Source organism: Gobius niger (genome assembly GCF_951799975.1).
Source record: "Gobius niger genome assembly, chromosome: 21".
In the NCBI taxonomy this organism is placed as follows: domain Eukaryota; kingdom Metazoa; phylum Chordata; class Actinopteri; order Gobiiformes; family Gobiidae; genus Gobius; species Gobius niger.
Window position 1 is genome coordinate 27132315 of NC_136872.1, and position 21850 is coordinate 27154164.

The 21850-nt window shown below is 44.6% G+C and overlaps 2 protein-coding genes across 2 annotated transcripts in view; both read right to left on the reverse strand.

The window, feature by feature from the left end:
• LOC306981094 (NACHT, LRR and PYD domains-containing protein 3-like) overlaps window positions 1-21850 on the reverse strand; it is a gene marked incomplete at both ends in the record, with an annotated part of 141002 nt that overhangs the window by 38340 nt on the left and 80812 nt on the right. The window lies entirely within an intron of this gene.
• Window positions 37-7940, reverse strand: LOC306980688 (protein NLRC3-like; the record flags this gene model as incomplete). The annotated part of the gene is made up of 6 exons (XM_079580116.1): window positions 37-46; window positions 281-454; window positions 531-1948; window positions 3906-4402; window positions 6040-6116; window positions 7879-7940. 6 exons carry the CDS (start codon window positions 7938-7940, stop codon window positions 37-39), a joined length of 2238 nt encoding a protein of 745 aa, XP_079436242.1.

Genomic DNA, 21850 nt, shown 5'->3' on the forward strand with positions numbered 1-21850 from the left:
AAATGCTGTAGTTTTTCAGACATGATCTCCTACACTTTACTTCACTCTCAGAGAACGGTTACGTCCCATCACTCAGTGATTAAAGGATGAGGAGAGTGAAGGATGGACGAGCGAGAGCCGTCACAGACCTGACACTGACCTGAGAGAGGAGAGCTGACAGTGAGGACTCTTCAGACCTGCACTGACCTGAGAGAGGAGAGCTGACAGTGAGGACTCTTCAGACCTGCACTGACCTGAGAGAGGAGAGCTGACAGTGAGGACTCTTCAGACCTGCACTGACCTGAGAGAGGAGAGCTGACAGTGAGGACTCTTCAGACCTGCACACAGCACAGACACTGAGGAGTCTCTCAGGTTATTACGGCTCAGATCCAACTCTCTGAGATGGGAGGGGCTGGAGCTCAGCGCTGACGCCACCACTTCACACTGAAGATCTGAGAGTTTACAGCCTTTTAACCTGTAACAGATGTTAGAGCGACATGTGAGTGATTCTAACAGGTCTGTGAAGCTTCTGTCTGTGACTGAGGACTCACACAGCCTTCCTGCAGTTCCTCACCGCTGGTATCAGTCTCTGTTTACCCTGATAAGACGTGTGGTACTTCTCTAGGTTCAGCTCCTCCAGGACCTGCTCTGACATCTGCAGCATGTAGGTCAGAGCCGAGCACTGGAACTCAGACAGTTCCTTCCTAGATCCACCTCCAGACTTCAGGAAGTCCTGGATCTGCTGCTGCACAGACTGGTCCTTCAGCTCCATCAGACAGTGGAAGATGTTGATGCTTCTGTCGGGAGAGACTTCCCCTGAGCTCATCTTTTTAAGGTTTTTAATGACTTCTGTGATTTCTGATTGGTGGATTGGACTCAGCAGAGCTCCTAAAAGTCTGTGGTTGGACTCCAGACTGAGGCCATGAAGGAACCGCACAAACAGGTCCAGGTGGCCGTTTGGACTCTGCAGGGACTTTATAAGAGAATGTATGAGAAACTCATTCAGTCTTGATTTTGAGATGGTCCATCTAAATTCCCCAATAAACTCCCTGACCACCTCCTGGTTGTTCTTAAAGCAGTGGTGAAGGTAAACGGCTGCCAGAAACTCCTGCACGCTCAGGTGGATGAAGCAGTAGACTGACTGGTTGAAGACACTCTCTCGTTTGAAGATCTCAGTGCAGAGTCCGGAGTAGACCGAGGCCTCGCTCAGGTCCAGACCCACCTGCTCCAGGTCTTCTTGGTAGAACATGATGTTTCCTGTCTGCAGATGCTCAAAGGCCAGTCTCCCCAGCTTCAGGAGAAGCTCTGTGTCGGCCTTTGTCAGCCCCCAGGTCTCAGACCTAAACTTCTGAACAAATGCCTTCCATAAACTCTTCTTCACTCTGTCATCAGACCTAACTGCACCATCATGAGTTGTTCCAAGACTCATCTTATCTGCTCTGTCCTGAGCTCCTGCTCCGTACTTCCTCTTCCTGTGCGTCTGCACCAACAGGAAGTGTGCGTACATGTCTGTGAGGGTCTGGGGCAGTGGTCCGCTCTGATGGCTTCTCAACACGTGGTCCAGGACTGTGGAGGTGATCCAGCAGAAGACTGGGATCTGGCTCATGTTGTGGAGGCTGCGGGAGGTTCTGAGGTGGGTCAGGACTGTTTGAAGCTTCTTCTTATTGGAGAACCTCTTCCTGAAGTACTGCTCCTTCTGTGGGTCAGTGATGAAGCCCCTGACCTCCGTGACCCTGTGCACGCACCGCGCTGGGATCTGATGGGCCGCCGCTGGGCGGGAGGTGATCCATATAAGGGCGTGAGGAAGCAGAGCGCCTCTGATGAGGTTCACCAACAGTACGCCCACCTCTGACCTCTGTGTGACCTCAGAGATGAGCTCACAGCTGAAGTCCAGAGACAGTCTGCTCTCGTCGAGGCCGTCAAAGATGAACAGGAGTTTACAGACGGACAGAGTGTGGGCTGTGAGCGTCTGTGGGGCAGAGAAACACAACATTTAACATCCATGACTTTACACCACTTTCCTTCAACCATAACTTTAGAGCCAGAAAACTTTATCCACAACAGACATTTAATTTACAGCTTCCTTGTCACACATTCATCCATCTCACAAATACATAGTGAATAATGCATAGGGGTGTAACGGTTCAGGGGGATGTATTGAACCGTTTCGGTCCGGCCTGTTCGGTTCTGTCCACTTGCGTACCATTTCGGTGTATTATTTTCATTAAATAATGTAAATTTATTATTAGCGTCATATTAAGTGCCGCGGAAGAAAGTTCCTACCCGAGTTTCCGCACGGACGCTATTGAGTGACGCACATTGAAGCTGCATGAGAGAAACGGCGTCATGGCAACAGCGAAAGAGAAGCCAGAGCTTGAAGACCCTCCACATCACTACAGTCTCCTGTTTGGGAACACTTTGTCTTTCCGGTTAAACTCATGACGGGACAGACGAGTGGATAAACAGACGAGTGGATAAACAGACGAGTGGATAAACAGACGAGTGGATAAACAGACGAGTGGATAAACAGACGAGTGGATAAACAGACGAGTGGATAAACAGACGAGTGGATAAATCCAAAGTTGTTGCCGACATTGTTCCACGGAGATCGGGTTTGCAGCAGCATCACATCAAACATGTTAACGCACTTAAAATGGCATCATCCGAGTGTGAAAACCACGTCTACTAAAGAAAAGCAGCCTCGTGCAAACACCGCTAACGTCGGCATCAAACAACCCCTGTCAGTAGTTCTGATCAGGCAAAAGCATCACACATGGTACAGGTGTTTTCATCGCTATGGATTTACACCATATTCAGTTGTTGAAGGCGCTTTAAGTATTTGATTAAAAGTCTTGAGCGTCGCTACAATATCCCATCACGTCCGCACTTCAGCCAAAAAGTTATACCAGCACTTTATGGAAAAGCTCAAACTGATGTGAACAAGCTCACTGTATCACTTACTTACAGTATTTATTTTTTTATTTTAAATGTTACAAAATGTGTATTTCATTCTAAGAGTGCAATTTATTTAAAATATCACCCAAATGGGTCGCTTTTATTTATTTTATGCAAGAATTCTATTGTGTATTGGCAGCTTTTCAAAAGAAACATTTGTTAGTTCTTATTTATTTGTACCGAAAATTAACCGCACCGAGCCCTCCAAAACCGTGAACCGAACCAAATACAATTTTAGCGACCGTTACACCCCTAGTAATACATATAAAATAATGAGAAGCATTAGAAACACCTGGAGCCATAATCGATCTAAAGATGACACGTCACTGATTACAAATGGGATTCATCCTTGTTCAGCAGCTTCATAGATGAAGGTTTGAAAATAATGTCTGGCCTTTTTGGCCACGAGAGAGACAGAAGATGAGGCTGAGACAATCCACTTTCATCACAGTCCGACATATATCACACTACAGTAAGTAATTATGATAAGTAATAGTTAAATCTGCATGTGTCCAAAGTTTAGAAACCAAATGACATGTTATATTTCATGTTTTAGGATTGAAAAGTGCATTGAGACATAATATAATAAAGTGCTGTGTAACTGTAGCTGGAAACAATGCACAAGTATGGAAAAGTATTGAGATACTTCGTATCACAGAGTATTGTGATCAGACATTCTGTCCCAGCCCGTATGGTTTGTTGATGGATGGATGGATGGATGGATGGATGGATGGATGGATGGATGGATGGATGGATAGCAGCATGTCATACCCCCAGTTAACTATAATGTGCGAAGGGCTTTAGCTAATGTTTGCTAACACCGACTGAACTGACGTTGAAAGAGTGCGATCTTGGGTCGACCCAAAAAACTCCAACACGTGTGAAAACGCCCTGAGGCCAATGTGCTTTTGTTTGACCAACTAAGTGTTTAACTCCTCATGAAGGTAAAGCTTTCTCTAAATGAGAGTGACCTGTGGATCCAGCGCTGGATGGAACACTTGGATCAGCTCCATCAGACTGTAGCGCCCCCTTCTGACCAGGTTCATCTCTCTGAAGGACAGTGGCACCACCAGCTGCAGCTCCTGGTTCTCTGAGCCCTGGGCCCAGTCCAGACAGAACTTCAGGACTGAGAAGGTCTTCCCCACTCCAGCCACGCCCACAGTCAGCACGGCTCTGATGGAGCCCTGCTGCAGCGCCCCCTGCTGCTGCTCAGGGGGCAGAGCTTTAAAGATGTCCTGGCACCTGATGGTGATCTCCTGGACCTCCTTCTTCTTGGACTGTGTCTCCAGACTCCTCTCCTCAGGTTGGGCTCTGGCCTCTTCACTGAGGCCCTCTGTGATGTACAGCTCAGTGAAGATGCTGTTCAGAAGAGTTCTATCTCCTGATTCTTCACTTCCCTCTGTCACACTCTCACATCTGCTGCTCAGGCTCTGCTTATGGTCCTTCAGAACCTTGTGGAGACCTTCACCTGGACACAGAGGAGGAGACACCTGTTAATGTTGATGAACAGGTCTCTTATTCCCTGCTGTAGTTGATGAGTCTCAGACTGAGCAGACTCACCTGGTGCAGGGCCTTGAACCCCCTGATCAGGACTGTTGCCTGTGTCTCCACACTGAGGCCAGGCGTCCTGCTCTGACTCTGTTTCTCTGTGACACAAACACACAGCACTGAGCACGTCTTTAACATCTCACAAGTTACAATCACAAATATAAAGCACAGTTTAGCTGCTGAGACTCTGTGTTCAGGTCAGTTCTTACTGTGAGTCTGGAGCAGGTTCAGGACTGAAGTCTGGAATATGGCCTTTAGACCAGTCACTCTTCATGGACAGAGCCGACACTGAGGCTGTAGATCTGCTTCTGTGGAGAGAAGATGATTCATGTTTGAGAGAAATCTGAAACGTGAGCAGCATCTGGCCAGCAGGGGGCGTGTTCAGCCTGATATAAATGAACAAAGTCCTGTCTAAAGCCTGGTGAACATTGCTCTCGTCTCCACTGGGCAATAGTTCAAAGAGAATCGTAGCCATGACTAGTTTTTACAGTTGCATTTTGTTGACACAGATCATCTCGTCTGTGGACTTACAACGATTCTATTTCAAATCTTTGTCCCCGTCTCACTACGACCTACAATCTGCCATTTCCAGCTACGACCTGAGGTTTTCCTCACGAGGAGTGATCGTTCTCCACAGATGGAGAAAAGTGCAGATTGTCCCGCCTAAAGCAGAGTGTTTATTACTGACCACGGGCCAGAGAGGAGCTTTTTAACAGAAGTTATGGAAGAGCTCATTTTGATCTAGAAAGTTCTAAGCTATCGTTGTGGCTAACTAAGCTAGCTAACAACAGGTGCTAATGTCGTGACAAACGTCTCCACATTGAGCTTTTGGACTTTGTCTCGGTCCATTTAGGAAACTGATAAATCTGCATCTGAAGATATGTGAATGATCCACTCACTGTTCTGTCCAGCTCAGTCTAGTTCCTTCTCTGCTGTAGCTGTAGCTGGAAAAACATTGGTGAACTGTCTAGAAAGCCTACAGCGGAGATGTATGCGCATAATTCTCCAGCTGCCATATCGTGCAGAAATAGCACCTGAGCATTACAGAAGGCTGGGTCTGATCACACTGCAAACAAGACGTAACTTTGCACTGTCGTGTTTTGCATATAAAATGTATCATGGACTTTCACCCAAAGCATTGGACCAATACCTTACAATGTACGTAGACCAAACTTTGTGTTGCCTGATGGGATGCTGCCTGTGGGGGCGCAGTGCGGAGGTCGTGTTTTGTTCTGGCTGCACAAACACTTAACATCCTGGACTATGGCTGTGTCACTCAGCCTGGGTCTATGGTGGAATTTAAGGGGGACCTGACAAGCAATTTCAGAAACGAACAGTTTGTGAATTTTCCATTTTGCTAGGACCTCCATTTTTAATTTTTTAACTCTTCCAACGGTCTTATGGCCATGGAATCCAAATTTGTATTTTAACACTTGTTTCCTTTATTGTTTTTTTGTTGTAATTAATAAAGAAATGTATGTATGAAAAAAAAAAAAAAAGCTGTGGACAGACTCTACATCAGGTTTGTTTCTCACCGTGAGTCTGGAGCAGGTTTACGACTGTTGTCTGGAGGGACGTCTTTAGACTTGTTAAACATCTTGGACAGAGCCGACACTGAGGCTGTGGAGCTGCTTCTGTGAAGAGAAGATGTTTAATGTTTGAATCTGAAATGTGAAGAATATGAGGTGCTGATCCTCCTCCCGGCCGCTTCACACTCAGCTGTAAACCGCCCCAGAGCAGCTGAAGGTCCTGCTTTGAAGAAGTCAAGAAAACAACATCATCTGCAAACAGCAGAGATGAGATCCTGAGGTTCCCAAACAGGACACCCTCCGGCCCCTGGCTGTGCCTACAAAGTCTGTCCATAAAGGTAGTGAACAGAACCGGTGACAAAGGGCAGCCCTGTGGAGAACCAACACGCACTGGGAACAGGTCTGACTTACTGCCCCTTAGGGCAGAGGCTGACACTCCGCACATTTGCCATTCATTTGGAAACTGACCTTAGTGTCTTCCCTTTATAAAGGTGTTAAAAATCAGCCCTTTACGTTACGTTGTAGAGGGTCTCTTGTAGGCACAGGTGGGTTTGTAGACTCGTCTCTACAAGTAACAGCCAGTCCGTGAAAAATCCTCAAAGTAGCCTAAAAATGTAGGGCAGTTGACCCATATGTCAGCAATATTAAGCCGGCCACCACTCTCACCCAAGGCCATGTTTGACAGAATGGAGCTTTACTGACAACTGAGTTTGACACAAAGATTCTAAACCGACATTTCGGACATAATGCTCCCTTATGTCACTCTGACATTTAGGTCACTTTGTGATATGAAAAAAGGCCCTTCCTTGGTCGTCAACTTAAGACCATTTAGTCAAAATGACACCAAGATGCAATTGTCCACGAGCAGCTGACAGACTTACTCCAGTGTCACAAAGTTACTTTTGACACAGACAATATATTACTTTCATTGACAAATCGGAGCAGTCATTCCCTTGGACAAAAGTCTGGTGGTGATGGGTTGAACCCCCTGATCAGGACTGTTGCCTGTGTCTCCACACTGAGGCCAGGCGTCCTGCTCTGACTCTGTTTCTCTGTGACACAAACACACAGCACTGAGCACGTCTTTAACATCTCACAAGTTACAATCACAAATATAAAGCACAGTTTAGCTGCTGAGACTCTGTGTTCAGGTCAGTTCTTACTGTGAGTCTGGAGCAGGTTCAGGACTGAAGTCTGGATTACGACCTTTAGACCAGTCACTCTTCATGGACAGAGCCGACACTGAGGCTGTAGATCTGCTTCTGTGGAGAGAAGATGATTCATGTTTGAGACAAATCTGAAACGTGAGCAGCATCTGGCCAGCAGGGGGCGTGTTCAGCCTGATATAAATGAACAAAGTTCTGTCTAATGGTGAACATTGCTCTCGTCTCCACTGGGCAATAGTTCAAAGAGAATCGTAGCCATGACTAGTTTTTACAGTTGCATTTTGTTGACGAGACACAGATCATCTCGTCTGTGGACTCATGATTTTATTTCAAATCTTTGTCCCTGTCTCACTAAGACCTACAATCTGCCATTTCCAGCTACGACCTGAGGTTTTCCTCACGAGGAGTGATCGTTCTCCACAGATGGAGAAAAGTGCAGATTGTCCCGCCTAAAGCAGAGTGTTTATCACTGACCACGGGCCAGAGAGGAGGAAAGTTCTAAGCTATTGTTGTGGCTAACTAAGCTAGCTAACAGCAGGTGCTAATGTCGTGACAAACCAGCTTCCAAACGTCTCCACATTGAGCTTTTGGTCTGTGTCTCGGTCCATTTAGAAAACTGAAACATCTGCATCTGAAGATATGTGAATGATCCACTCTCTGCTGGAGCTGTGGACAGACTCCACATCAGGTTTGTTTCTCACCGTGAGTCTGGAGCAGGTTTACGACTGTTATCTGGAGGGACGTCTTTAGACTTGTCAAACATCTTGGACAGAGCGGACACTGAGGCTGTGGAGCTGCTTCTGTGGAGAGAAGATGTTTAATGTTTGAATCTGAAATGTGAAGTCAGCCTCTGGCCAGCAGGGGGCGTGGTGAGGCATTGTTGGTATTTGCCTGGCAGATGTAAAACATAATTGAACATGCACCACAGGGCCATGCAGAGAGCCACAGAGGGGCAGGGCTCAAAAATCAAAAGGACACTACACCTCCACAATCACCCACCCCCCACCACAATCCCCAACAAACAGACCATGCCTGAACCTCGTTCATTCTAGTCAATTTATTACTAATGCATTTAGCCAATTATTAATTTGTTTAATATAATGTAAAAGGAGCTGTAGGAGTTAAAAATATGGATTTGGGGAAAGCCAACCGCTATTATTGCTTCAGTTTATTCATACATTTTTTTGCCAGTGTCTTTTGCTCGTGGGGTATTTTGCATGAGGCACAAGTGTCTTAGCAGCGCCCCTACAGAAACACAGACTTTCACAATGGTCTCCCTCAGGTCACTCTCTTCTCTGGGCTGAAAACAGGGGCTTCAGAAAAGGACAGAGACGACTGAGAGTGACACAAAGGCAGGGGCTCAAGCCCCCTCCGCCCGTGAGCCTTTCCTGAGTTTCATTCACTGCGTCGTACTGTAATATTTGTAGTATTTGAAGTAATCCTCCTGGTAGATTGGAGTACGGCAGTGGGCGTTTATCGTCCCCAGATCGTCTCATGTGTTTCACCTGCACTTATCGCTGACCAAAGGCCGGTGTGGAGCCTTTTAGCCCTCAGTTTAATCAAGCTCATCGTCTCCAGTTCGGCATTAACATTGCGAGATAGGACGCGGGCAAAAATGAAGTTTGTCGTAGAATCCTAAAACTCGGTACAGACGTGCATCATGATAAGTTGAGCAAAAAATATTATTACGGCAACGCTGTCGGCCATATTGGATGTCGGCCATTTTGGATGACAGCCCGCGAAGCGGGAATCTGCCTCCATTTTTAGAGCGTTTATCGGAACGAGCTAATAAGGGTTATGCGCTAACGACTTCCACATTCCATAAGTGAGTAAACCACTCCCGGTCACCGTGTTATTTAACAGGAGCAAGAACTTTTGAGCAGCTGAAAACACTGTCACATGTTTTACACATTGTAAAACGGGTCAAAATGGCTCCACTACGTAGAGCTGCAGATCCTTAGCTGCTCAAACGAGAGATTCCAGGAGTAAAAGTCGCGTATTTATTGAATGCTAATGCTTGTGGAGCCGTAGCTATCATAAAGCTAGCTTTAGCCGCCTCACCCGACGCACTTTATTTAAATTCATGTACTGCCCACGGACGTGTATTTGCATCGTCAGTGATCACAAACAATACACATTTTAATAAAGTATATTCAACAGAAGAACTGACGTGTTATTGATTTAACCGGACTGTTATGATGATGTAGCTGCATGTTCTTCTGTAGATACATTAAGCCTGTTCTGAAGCCTTTTCACACACACACGCACACGCACACGCACGCACACGCACACGCACACGCACACTGTGCTAAAATGTTCTTGCTCCCATTAGACTGAAGGCACGGGTGAAGATCAGACAGGTCCTAAAGAACTCGTCAAAGCTAAGGTAAGAACATATCTCAAGGTGCGTACAGACCGAACGTGCGTCCACGCCCCATCTGCCTCTCGTTGGACGCCAAACAACGCCGCTTCACATACTTCACACTCGCGACAAACGCCTGTTTGCTGGCGTGTGAAGTTTTGCAAGCGTCATATAGGAGGCGTGTCTGGCCACAGGTTGTTGACTCAGGGCGCACTCACTCTTGACATCCGAGCAGCACCTGCCGCCCTGAGCCTTTCTTTGGAATCATATACAGCCTGAACAGAAGATATGACGCTCAGTTTATGTCATTCGTTGCTGCTTCGGCCACTGGTTAAACAGCTTTATGTTGGTGAACTCCTGGAAGTCTACGCTTTACGTTACGACAAAGCACTTAACACGAACGCGCTCCAAAATCACAAGCGATAAAAGCACCCGCAGGTTTTATCTGTCCGACTAAAGCCTGCGGCCAAACCGGGTACAGCAGCAGAGAGGGCGGGAGAAGCGCAGCCGCTCCCCGTATAGTCAGCCCGAGACGCGCGTGAAGCGGCCAGGGCGTCGGGAGTGAGCGGTCGGGGAGACGAGCGGTATGTGGCCGGGGGTCCGGGGAGCCGCCCGGGAGCGAAGCGGTCGGGGCCGGGGAGACGAGAGCGAGGCAGCCGCTGCTCTGCCTTTTCTCACTGTTTTACGTGACAAATGCACCCGCCCATACAACAGCCGCTTGTATCCGTGCGTGTGCGCAAACACGAGCAACCGAGCCGCGCTCTGGCCCCCCTCCTCCAAGCGGCCAAAGTCCGGAACCGAGTCCGACTCGGGCATGGTTTGTTGCAGGTAACAGGTGACGCCTGAGCCCAGTCAGCATCCCTGATTGGTTAACAAGGCATAAATGAACGCACGTGTGGCTTGGATTACTTGAGTGCATGAAGCAGTGGGCGCGGCCTCCCTGTTCGCTCACCGCGCTGTTCTCCCTGGCTTTCACGCGCGTCCTTCCACATCCACTCGCGTTTGCTACGCTTAATACGCGCGGACAGCTTTGCTTGCATTTCGAAGCGCGTTGAAGCACCTCTACATAGGGTTAACATGGAAGTTGGAGGCGTGGACGCTTTTGGTCTGTACGCACCTTTAGTATGGAAAAACAGTGACCTGTTCCTTTAAATAACACGGTGACCGGGAGTGGTTTACTCACTTATGGAATGTGGAAGTCGTTAGCCCATGACCCCTATTATGGGTGGAAAATAATCTTGAGAAGTAGAACTTTTAAAGTTATCCAAATTACTTTTCTAAGTTTTAGGTTTTTTATGCAAACTGGACAAAGTATTTTGCAATTTTTCACAAACAATAAATGGCTCCCATTCGCACATATGAAGCCCGATCTCTCAATATGCGAATTCAAATTTGCCGCGATAGCGCCCCCTATAGGAATTATATGGTGAGTACAAAGTTTAGTTTTATGAAAATTTAAATTCTGGCACAAAAGTCTATTTGGTCCGATCAGAAAAGTCAATCACACCTATGCCATGTTTTTCACGGTGTTGCCGTAGCGATGACCAGAACGTCCCATTTGTCCCAACTTAAAAAACAAACAGACATAAAGGCCGTAGCAACAGGCCGACTGTAGTTTTAGATTGAGGGAGACAAACGGGCGCGAAGTGCCCCTTGTTTTGGGCAGGGCGGTCGGCGAGGGATGATGATATATTTTTCATTGCTTTTTTGCTGTTATTCTGACATGTTTTTGTCGCTCTGTTGATGCTTTTTTCGAGAAGCTTTTAGATTTGGGTAAAGCCAAACTGTAGAAAATGTGCTCGTTTCAGGTGGGGGTTAGGAGGTTAACAGAAATTATTGAAGAGATTATTTTTATCTCCAAGGTTCTAAGCTACTGTTGCGGCTAGCTAAGCTAACTAAGCTAACTAACAGCTGGTGCTAATGTGGTGACAAACGTCTCCACATTGAGCTTTTTGACTTTGTCTCGGTCCATTTAGGAAACTGATCCATCTGCTCATCCATCAGTGTCTCTGAGGCCTGAGGTTTAAGACTCAGATCTACAGGAAATAACAAATATTACAGCACGACCTGAAACTGAAGAGAGAAAAGTGGAGGAGCTAAAACTCAGGAAGTGAATAAAAAACAAACGATAACTTTGATGAACATCATATTAATGACATTTAAATGAACCATGTTTTCATTTTAATGACGTCTAAATTCTCAGATTTTCACACAGAATTTTCACATGTGGGATTTTATGGAACTCAGTTTTACCCTGTTCTGTTTCTAGTTTTACTGCTTTGATTTTTACCACATTCATATTTAATGATGTTGTGGCTCATTTCAACAGCCACAGTGAGCCAGATGTGAAAGGTTTCTGACACTGAAGACCAGGGACACGTAATCCAGTGAAGTCCATTCATTAGACAAATAAAAATGAACATTACAGTCTCTCAGTACCAGCAGGTAGAAAGTCTGTTTGCTCCCACACCTGAACTCAACTAAAAAAGTGTCTAAGTAATGGGAGTGACTTAGATTGTAGGGCTTTTTTACCTGTTTTAACTCAAATTTGCACAGCTTGAATGCATTTGAATCTTACTGTTTTTATCTTATAACGTTTTTACATTTTAGCATTAGTCTTTTAAACTTGAGTTTTTAAGCTTAGCTTTTAAACGTTTTAACCGTAGCTACTTTTTAACCAAAAAACGATGTAATATTTTTAACTTTAACTTAAATTGCTTTTTAGCATTTTAGCTGCATTGGCTTTCACAAATGATGTTTTGTTCCTTTGACCCGTCACACTCACGTTCATCTGTTTAGTCTTTAAATATTATATTTCCCTGAGCGTTAGATCGAATCATCAAAGGTCATTCAGAGAAATCACGACAATAAGAAGAGTCTGGTTAGTTTTATGCCCATCACAAAATGGCCGCCAGAGCTGTTGTTCCAGTGGGTTACCATGACAACGCCTTATCATGAGTTTGTCACAGATCTGTGAATGATCCACTCACTGCTCGGCTTTATCTGTGAATAAACTTCACATCAGGTTTGTTTCTCACCGTGAGTCTGGAGCAGGTTCACGTCTGAAGTTCAGAGGTTCACCTTTAGACTTGTCACTCTTCATGGACAGAGCCGACACTGAGGCTGTGGATCTGCTTCTGTGGAGAGAAGATGATTCATGTTTGAATCTGAAATATTATATTTCCCTGAGCGTCAGATCGAATCATCAAAGGCCGTTCAGAGAAATCACGACAATAGTAAGAGTCTGGTTAGTTTTATGACCATCACAAAATGGCCGCCAGAGCTGTTGTTCCAATGGGTTACCGTGACAACGCCTTATCTACAGTTTTATCACAGATCTGTGAATGATCCACTCACTGTTTATTACGAGTGAAGGAACTTTCACAAACTGGAATAGTTGAACATGAAACATAAAGTAATGAGTTTAGTCACATTTGTCTTTGAAGGAGGTTAAATAAGAAACAAACTCACTTTGTCCCACAGAGCTGTGGCTCAGTGCTGCCCTCTGGAGGCTTTGCTTTTCCTTCTGCCATTTCCTCCGAGTCTCGTCCTGGGGGAGAATCAGAGCCTTTAACACAGAGATAAACCTCATCATGTGAACGCTGAGTTTATTTACCTGAGACTGAACGAACAGGAAACTCGGAGACTCGGAGACTCGGAGACTCGGAGACTCGGAGACTCGGAGACTCGGAGACTCTGCTCTGTCTGACGCTCCTTCAGACGCACTTTGACTCTGGTTCAGGCAAAGCTACAGGTTAATGATCCACTAATACAACATCCATCATAAACTAAAGGTCAGAAAGAGTTAATGATTATTTAAGTTGTCAAAGTTTTCCCAGTTTTTAGCATAGTTTTGTCTCTGATCATGAGTTTATTCATTTGCTTTGGCTTTTCAGACTTAAGGCAGAGTCAACAAGCAAAGGTTCAGGATCAGTGTTTAGACGATAAACAAAGATGGTCCAGTTTGTCCCACTGACCTTTACATGTGTTTCAGGATTCAGACGCTCAGTTTAATTAAGGCAAAGGTTTTATGTTTCATGTTGCACGATTGAACCTGATCATAACAAAGGCCAATAAAACAATTCTGATTCTGGAAACGTAAGGATGGAAAAAGCTGTGAGAAATGTTGAATAAAATCCTCTTTATTCTCTTGTGTCCTGATGATTTACAGTTCATGACGTTTGTACTGAATGTGTTTGTTTGTCTCAGTTTTGAATTGTCCTTTGGGATGAATAAAGTTGTTTGAATTGAATTTGACTTGAATTTGTCTTTTAGTCGTTGACAAACCTGCTCAGAAATCCAGGTACGAGGTTTACTGTTTTGGATTGACCAAGACTGTCTTTGAAAACAGAAAAACAATTGTCTTAGTTTGTTATGGAGCCCTGGAAGTGACGTCAGACAAAAAATACATATATAGATTTTTTTTGTTTTTATTTTTAACATTATTACTTTAGTCTGTTTCATGTTGCACAGAAAGTTTGTAAAACCTTTGACAATAGTAATAAACCGTTTTCTGATTCTGAGCCGATTATTGCTCCACGTGGAAGAATCCGGAATGACATCAGGATCCAAACAGCCTCACATGAAACTCTTTTATTGAACTCAAGTTATTTAAGAGACGTGGAAATGCGAGCGCTCAGCCTGGGCACCACAGGGGGGTAGAAGGTTTGGACCAATGGGCGCTGGCTGCTCTGCTTTATGACCACCACACTGGGGGGCCGCCATTGCTGTAATACCTCCATATCGCCACTAGGCCCCCATTGAAAAGCAATGGAGTTTAGACGCCTTAAAAACAACTTTAACGCCTGGTTTCAATGTTTCCAACACTAGACTAGGCTCGATCTTCCTCCTGAGGTAACGCTGGGTTAGTCACAATGTAAGAAACCAGGCTGGCTTTTTGAAATCTAGTACTTAAAGAGGGGGTGTTCTGCTTTAAAGAGGGGGTGTTCTGCTTTTGTCAGTCCCACAGCACCAGTCTATATCACACTACAATGATGACAAACCTTCTGTTGGTCTGTAAATGCAGTAAATTAGAATAACTGCCTTGTATAAAATGTCTCTCTCAAAATGGCTGTAGTGAATGTCTTGAAATAGGCCTCTGTCTCTTTAAGAACCTCTGAGCCTTTAGACACGCCCCCTCCACACGCTGTCTGTGGCATCAGTGGGGAGGGGGTTCTGGGCCGTTCAGACTGAAACTCAGACTCAGAACTACAAACATGTGCAGGCGAGAGTAGCTGTTTGTAGAGGGGGAGGGGCTAATCCGAGCTGAACTCCTCCCTGTGGTCCTTATCTGAGCTGAACCTCGGTGTTGCTGACGAAGCCTTTTGGATGAAGAGGAGAAACGTTCGACACTTCAACTACAGAGTCCAGACGAGGACTCAAGAACAATAAACATTTATCTGATGGTTTCAATGGGCTGTAGCTCAGCAGATAAACTTGTATCATCTGGACAAACCTTGAATTAGAAACTGAATTAAATTGTGATTCCTCTTGTCACACGCTGCAAGAACTACTTCTGTATTTAATATTTATTTACATTTTTATTCCATATTCTTGTTCCACACATTTCTTAGTTTTTAAACCCCTTCATTTTCAATAAAACACTTTTGAAAATGTCCTGGTGATTCTTTATTCTCGGCTCTTTTCTATCATCACGTTTTCATCCTTGTTTTTTTTGCTTTTTTCTGGAAGCTTTTGGATTTGGGTAAAGTGCAACTGGAGGAAGATGTGCTCGGTTCAGGCGGAGGTTAAGAGGTTAAAACCCTTAACTCCCGCCTGAACCGAGCACATTTTCTCCAGTTTGGCTTTACCCCAATCCAAAAGCTTCTGGAAAAAAGCTGTGAAAAAGCAACAAAACTGAGACGAAAACATTGATGGAAATGTGACAAAAATGTCACAAGAAATTGACCAAAAATGTGACAAAAAATAATAAAAAATTGACGAAAAAATTACAAAAAATTGACAAAATTTGACAAAAAATTGACAAAAAATTAGAAAAAATTAGAAAAAAATGTGATAAAAACGATGAAAAAATGACAAAAAATGATAAAAAATCAACAAAAAAATGACACAATAAAAAAAAAAAATGACAACAAAATTACTAAAAAATTACTAAAAATCGACGAAAAAATGACAAAATTTGACCAAAAAATACCCAAAAAAATTACAAAAAATTGACAAAATTTGATAAAAAAAAAGAAATCAACGAAAAATTCACAAACATTTCACAAAAAATTAGAAAAAAATGTGATAAAAAACAATGAAAAAATGACAAAAATGTGACAAAATAATGACAAAAAAGTTACATAAATGAGTTGAAAACCCAACAAAAAAATGATGGAAAAAAACGTGATGCCGTGAGGAAAAAGATCCTCTGGGTTCAGGCGGGAGTTAAGAGGTTAAATGTTCTTTATTAGGACATTGTGTTGTTGCATACGTGATACAGCAGGGGGCGGTGGCTCCTTTTGTTTGGCCTATAGAACATTTGTTGTGAAAGTTTGTTCAACAGGAAGTGCGCTTTTATTATGAAGGTCCTCTTTACTGATGGAAACAGGTGAGGCTGTTCCTCCTCTCCCCTCACCGGAAGAACACCCAGCTACCGGAAAGTTCCACGTGTGTTTTCCACCTCATTAGCGGTGACGCCCGGACACCTGTGGAGCCACGCCCTGGTGGAGCAGCAGACCAGAGGACTGCAGGTAAGAGCCAAACTTCTGATCTTCTAATGAAACTGACTAAAGCTTCTCCACTGTAGAACAACAGTGAAACGCCTCATTTGAAAGCTAAGCTCGACCACAGTGATCCGAACTTTGTCATCTGTTTTTTGTCGCTTGTTTTTGTTTGTTTTCATCTTGTTTCCGTCGCGATTTTGATGCTTTTTTTCTTAAAGCTTTGATAGTTTGGGGTGAGTTTAAACTGTAGAAACTGTGCTCGGTTCAGGCGGGGGGGGGGGGGGGGGGAGGCAGGGCCGGACTGGGACTGAAAAAGGGCCCTGGGCTCTAAATGCAGCACCTTTACAAAGACGTATGTGAACCTCTTACCTCCCGTCTTAACCAAGTGCATTTCCTCATGTTCGGTTTGACCCAAATCTAAAGGTATAACGCCTCATTTGAAAGCTAAGACCTACAAAAGTGATTGTAACTTTTTGTCACGTTGTTGCAGCATGTTTTTGTTGTTTTTTTCATTACTTTTTTGTGGCTTTTTGTCGTGTTTTCGTCGTTTTTTTGTTGCTTATTTCGTTGCTTTGTCATGTTTTCGTCACGTCACTTTTTGTTGCTTTTCTGGCTCACTCGTTGCTATTTTGATGCTTTGCTTTTAAGCTCTTAGATTTGGGTAAAGCTCGGTTAAGGCGGGGGTTTAAGAGGTTAAGGAGAAGATTTAAACTGGTGGCCCTTCTGTGATCTTCCAGAATGGACACATGGCCAGTCCGCCCCTGGGAAGAGGTTTAACTTTGCGTCAGGAGCTGCGTCGTTCCGTCAAACCGAAGGAAATAAACAAAGAACAGAGACACTTTTTGCTTTGGTGGTGGTTTCTGTCTTTACCTTTTACCAGAACCAACAATAAAAGCAAAATGAACAAAATCAGGGGAAAAAAACACTGACCTACATGTGATTTTTCTTTTTTTGGGCCTAAACTAATACTAATATACTCCTGTTTAGTTCTGTTGCTCACGTGCTCATTTAGTGAAGTGTCTCAGCTTTGACCCTAAACCTTAAACTGACCTGTCGATAAATACTTCCCTGGTCCAGATTGTGAGAAGTCGATGCTTTTCTTTCAGAGAATCCAGCGCTGGATCTGAGGAGGTGAGTAAACTCAAACATCTGATGAAGACGTCCCGGTGAGTGGCTGCTGGTGCTGCTGCTGGTGCTGCTGGTGCTGCTGGTGCTGCTGGTGCTGCTGCTGGTGCTGCTGGTGCTGCTGGTTTTGCTGGTTTTGCTGGTTTTGCTGGTCGGGTCAGGGTTCGCTCTTGCATTAGTCACTTTCCGCCCTCTTCCTCCTCCTCTAACCTCTTCTTCACCTTCATGAATGCATGAACTTTGTCCTGACTTTGCTGGACGAGCGTCTGATGAAGACGTCAGCGCTGAGTGACCACGTTAATATTAAACATCCTCTGCAAACACATCCATAAACCTTTGTCTCTCACTCTCACTTTGCTCCTTCTCTTCTACAACTTCCTCCTGTTTGTTTCACGCCGGGAAGTCGGATCAGGAAACGTGTCTTCAGTCACTGTGAGATCAATGTTTAGCAACACATCGTACAGGCCGAGGGGCTAGTGTTCATGTTTTACCCTGTGGTGAGTTGCTAGTGTTCATGTTTTATCCTGTGGTGAGTTGCTAGTGTTCATGTTTTATCCTGTGGTGAGTTGCTAGTGTTCATGTTTTATCCTGTGGTGAGTTGCTAGTGTTCATGTTTTATCCTGTGGTGAGTTGCTAGTGTTCATGTTTTATCCTGTGGTGAGTTGCTAGTGTTCATGTTTTATCCTGTCGTGAGGTGCTAGTGTTCATGTTTTATCCTGTGGTGAGTTGCTAGTGTTCATGTTTTATCCTGTGGTGAGTTGCTAGTGTTCATGTTTTATCCTGTGGTGTTGCTAGTGTTCATGTTTTATCCTGTGGTGTTGCTAGTGTTCATGTTTTATCCTGTGGGGAGTTGCTAGTGTTCATGTTTTATCCTGTGGGGAGTTGCTAGTGTTCATGTTTTATCCTGTGGGGAGTTGCTAGTGTTCATGTTTTATCCTGTGGTGAGTTGCTAGTGTTCATGTTTTACCCTGTGGGGCCGAGGTGCTAGTGTTCATGTTCATGTTTAGCCTTTAGCCTTTAGCCTTTAGCCTTTACCCTTTACCCTTTAGCCTTTAGCCTTTAGCCTTTAGCCTTTACAAAGGGAAACATCAGCCCCAGGTGTGAACGGTCACAGGTTCCAGTCCCATTAACCTCCATAACCTCCTGTCTATGAGTGAGGATCATCAGCTCCTAAAGAAGCTCCTGAGCTTTGATTTTACTCAGATACAATCCTGTGAACAGGTGAGGTTTAGAGCCGACAATAATAATAATACAAATAAAAATAATACATAAAAAAATAATAATAAAAATAATAATAAAAATAATAATGAAAATAATAAATAAATAAAAAATAATTATTAAAAAAAAATCAAAATATAATACAAAAAAATTCTAAATACAAAAAAAGTAATAATACATTTTATTTGTAATGCACTTTACATTTGACACCAAATCTCAAAGTGCTACAGTGACAACATAGTTAAAAACAAAACAGTATAAAATATAACACAACATATATGAAAAGCCAGGACTAAAAAAAAACAAGCATTTGATAAAAAGACAAAAGCTTTTATCAAACCCAATTTATGAATTAACAACACGGTGACGACGCAAATACACATTCAAAAAACATCGATGTAGATTTTGGATGAAACAAAGGAACATTTCATGAGGATTTCAGCCAGAGCAGGTCGGTCACATGTTTCTTCTTTCATAATGACACTCAGAGTTTAGCATTAGCAGCTAACAGTCAGTTAGCTGCTAATGCTAGATTCTGACTGTGTAGCTGCTAATGCTAAGCTCTGACTGTGTAGCTGCTAATGCTACACTCTGACTGTTAGCCGCTAATGCTGAACTCTGACTGTGTAGCTGCTAATGCTAAGCTCTGACTGTTTAGCTGCTAATGCTACACTCTGACTCTGTAGCTGCTAATGCTACACTCTGTGATAAATTGAGACATTTGTTTTGCTGTGTGTGTGACCCCCCCCCCCTTCCCCCCCCCCCGATGGAAGTGGATGAAGCTGAAGGGACGGAGCCGCTAGAGAACAGGTGAATAACGGCTCATCTGAGTTTGTTTTTCTACAGTTACATAAGTCAGATCCATTTCTGTCAGAATTGTATTTAATTGATAATTATGGACGAACTGATTTTCTTTCAGTGAATCCAGCGCTGGATCACGGACTGAGGACTTTCCTCCACCAAGAGGAGCTCAGGGTGAGTGAACTCTACTGGAAACATCTGATGAAGACGCCCCGGTGAGTGACTGCTGGTGCTGCTGGTGCTGCTGGTTTTGCTGGTGCTGCTGGTGCTGCTGGTGCTGCTGGTGCTGCTGGTTTTGCTGGTGCTGCTGGTGCTGCTGGTGCTGCTGGTGCTGCTGGTGCTGCTGGTTTTGCTGGTACTGCTGGTGCTGCTGGTGCTGCTGGTGCTGCTGGTGCTGCTGCTGGTGCTGCTGGTGCTGCTGGTTTTGCTGGTTTTGCTGGTTTTGCTGGTCGGGTCAGGGTTCGCTCTTGCATTAGTCACTTTCCGCCCTCTTCCTCCTCCTCTAACCTCTTCTTCACCTTCATGAATGCATGAACTTTGTCCTGACTTTGCTGGACGAGCGTCTGATGAAGACGTCAGCGCTGAGTGACCACGTTAATATTAAACATCCTCTGCAAACACATCCATAAACCTTTGTCTCTCACTCTCACTTTGCTCCTTCTCTTCTACAACTTCCTCCTGTTTGTTTCACGCCGGGAAGTCGGATCAGGAAACGTGTCTTCAGTCATTGTGAGAGAGATTGTGGCTCCTTGTGAGATGTTTGCTGCTCAGAGATGGACCTCAGGCTGATGAACGATCACAGGGTCCAGTCCCATCCAACCTTCATAACCTCCCTATACATAACACTACATACACCAACACACGGCTGGAATACGCTGGTGTTTCAGACCTCGTGGGGTTTTTGCTGTGTATAGGCAAGTTTTAAAGCTTTATCAATTTAGTGGAATAGTGACCTCTTTTCTGCTCACTTTTTTCCTGCGACCAATGAATGCCTCACTGCCTCCCGGTGCTTTGTTCTCGTGAGGAGGAAAGAAACATTAAGCTTTAGGTTCAGCATTTAAATATTTCCTCTGACAAAAGACGTAAAGTGACTGAACAGTTTCCTTTCTGTTTGTAACTGAACATTGTGCTCGATGTCGTGAGCAAATGAGCGCTTTATTACCTCTGAGAGATGGAGACAGGAAGGGATTCAGATGTTTCAGAAGCGCCTCTCTGTTCATTTCTTTGTTGAAAAATAGTTTAAAGACCGGAAAGCCCTCATAAAAAGCCATGTCTTCTCCTCCCTGACAGCGTTAGCAAACAACACGGCTGGGGAAGGGGCTGCATGTCAATCACAGACCAGATTGACATGTATGCTCTGGGGTGAGACCTGTCCGAGCCTTATGGATCCTCAAAGGCCGGGACAAGGTCAGAGCCCACCACTTACCGGGCGGACGGTCAAAGCTGGGTCTGTTCAAGCCCCCCACCTTCCAGACCGATGAAGCTGAATCTGTTGGACCTTCTGGACCACCTATTGGACCTCACACACACAGTATTTAAAGGCTTGTTGTTGTAAACCTTGTTGAACTCTCTGAACCGGACACATTTAACGTTTATTTCTGAAATTAGATTTGTTTTTACACTTCTCTTCTCAAATCTATTTCCAGATTAGCTGTAGAACATTCATCACTCAGTATTAGTTATAAGTAGCTCTACAGTTAGCTTTGACTGTAATGTTTGGACTATTGTGCAGATGAATGGGGTTTGTCAATGAACTGTGATGACTCTGTGTACAGGAGGTGGATCGGCTGGTGTCAGGGTGCAGAACAAATGACCTGGAGCTGATGATTGCCCTGCCCTGCCTCGGCCCTCACCCAGATACTCTCCCCCATCATCACCGAGGACTTGGTACAGTTCTATCCGTACAGCCGTCAGAGTCCAGCCTCATCTCCATCGCATCGTGCGGGCAGTCTGGTGACTGGCTGCAGACTCCCTCCCTGGACACCGTTTAGCTAAGTGATACTTTATTAATTCCACAGGTAAATGTGTTCTCTGCACCTGTCTGAGCCTTCCGGACCCTCTAAGGTGAGACCTGTCTGAGTCTGCTGGATCCTCAAAGGACGGGAGAAGGTCAGAGCAGATCAGTTAGAGGTGAGTCTGATCGAGCCCAACACCTACTGTACGATTAAAGGTGAGTCTGAGCCCAACATCTACTGTACGACTAAAGGTGAGTCTGATAAAGCCCAACACCTACTGCACGACTAAAGGTGAGTGATGAAGCCCAACACCTACTGCACGACTAAAGGTGAGTCTGAGCCCAACATCTACTGCACGACTAAAGGTGAGTCTGATAAAGCCCAACATCTACTGCACGACTAAAGGTGAGTCTGAGCCCAACATCTACTGTACGACTAAAGGTGAGTCTGAGCCCAACATCTACTGCACGACTAAAGGTGAGTCTGAGCCCAACATCTACTGCACGACTAAAGGTGAGTCTGATCAAGCCCAACATCTACTGTA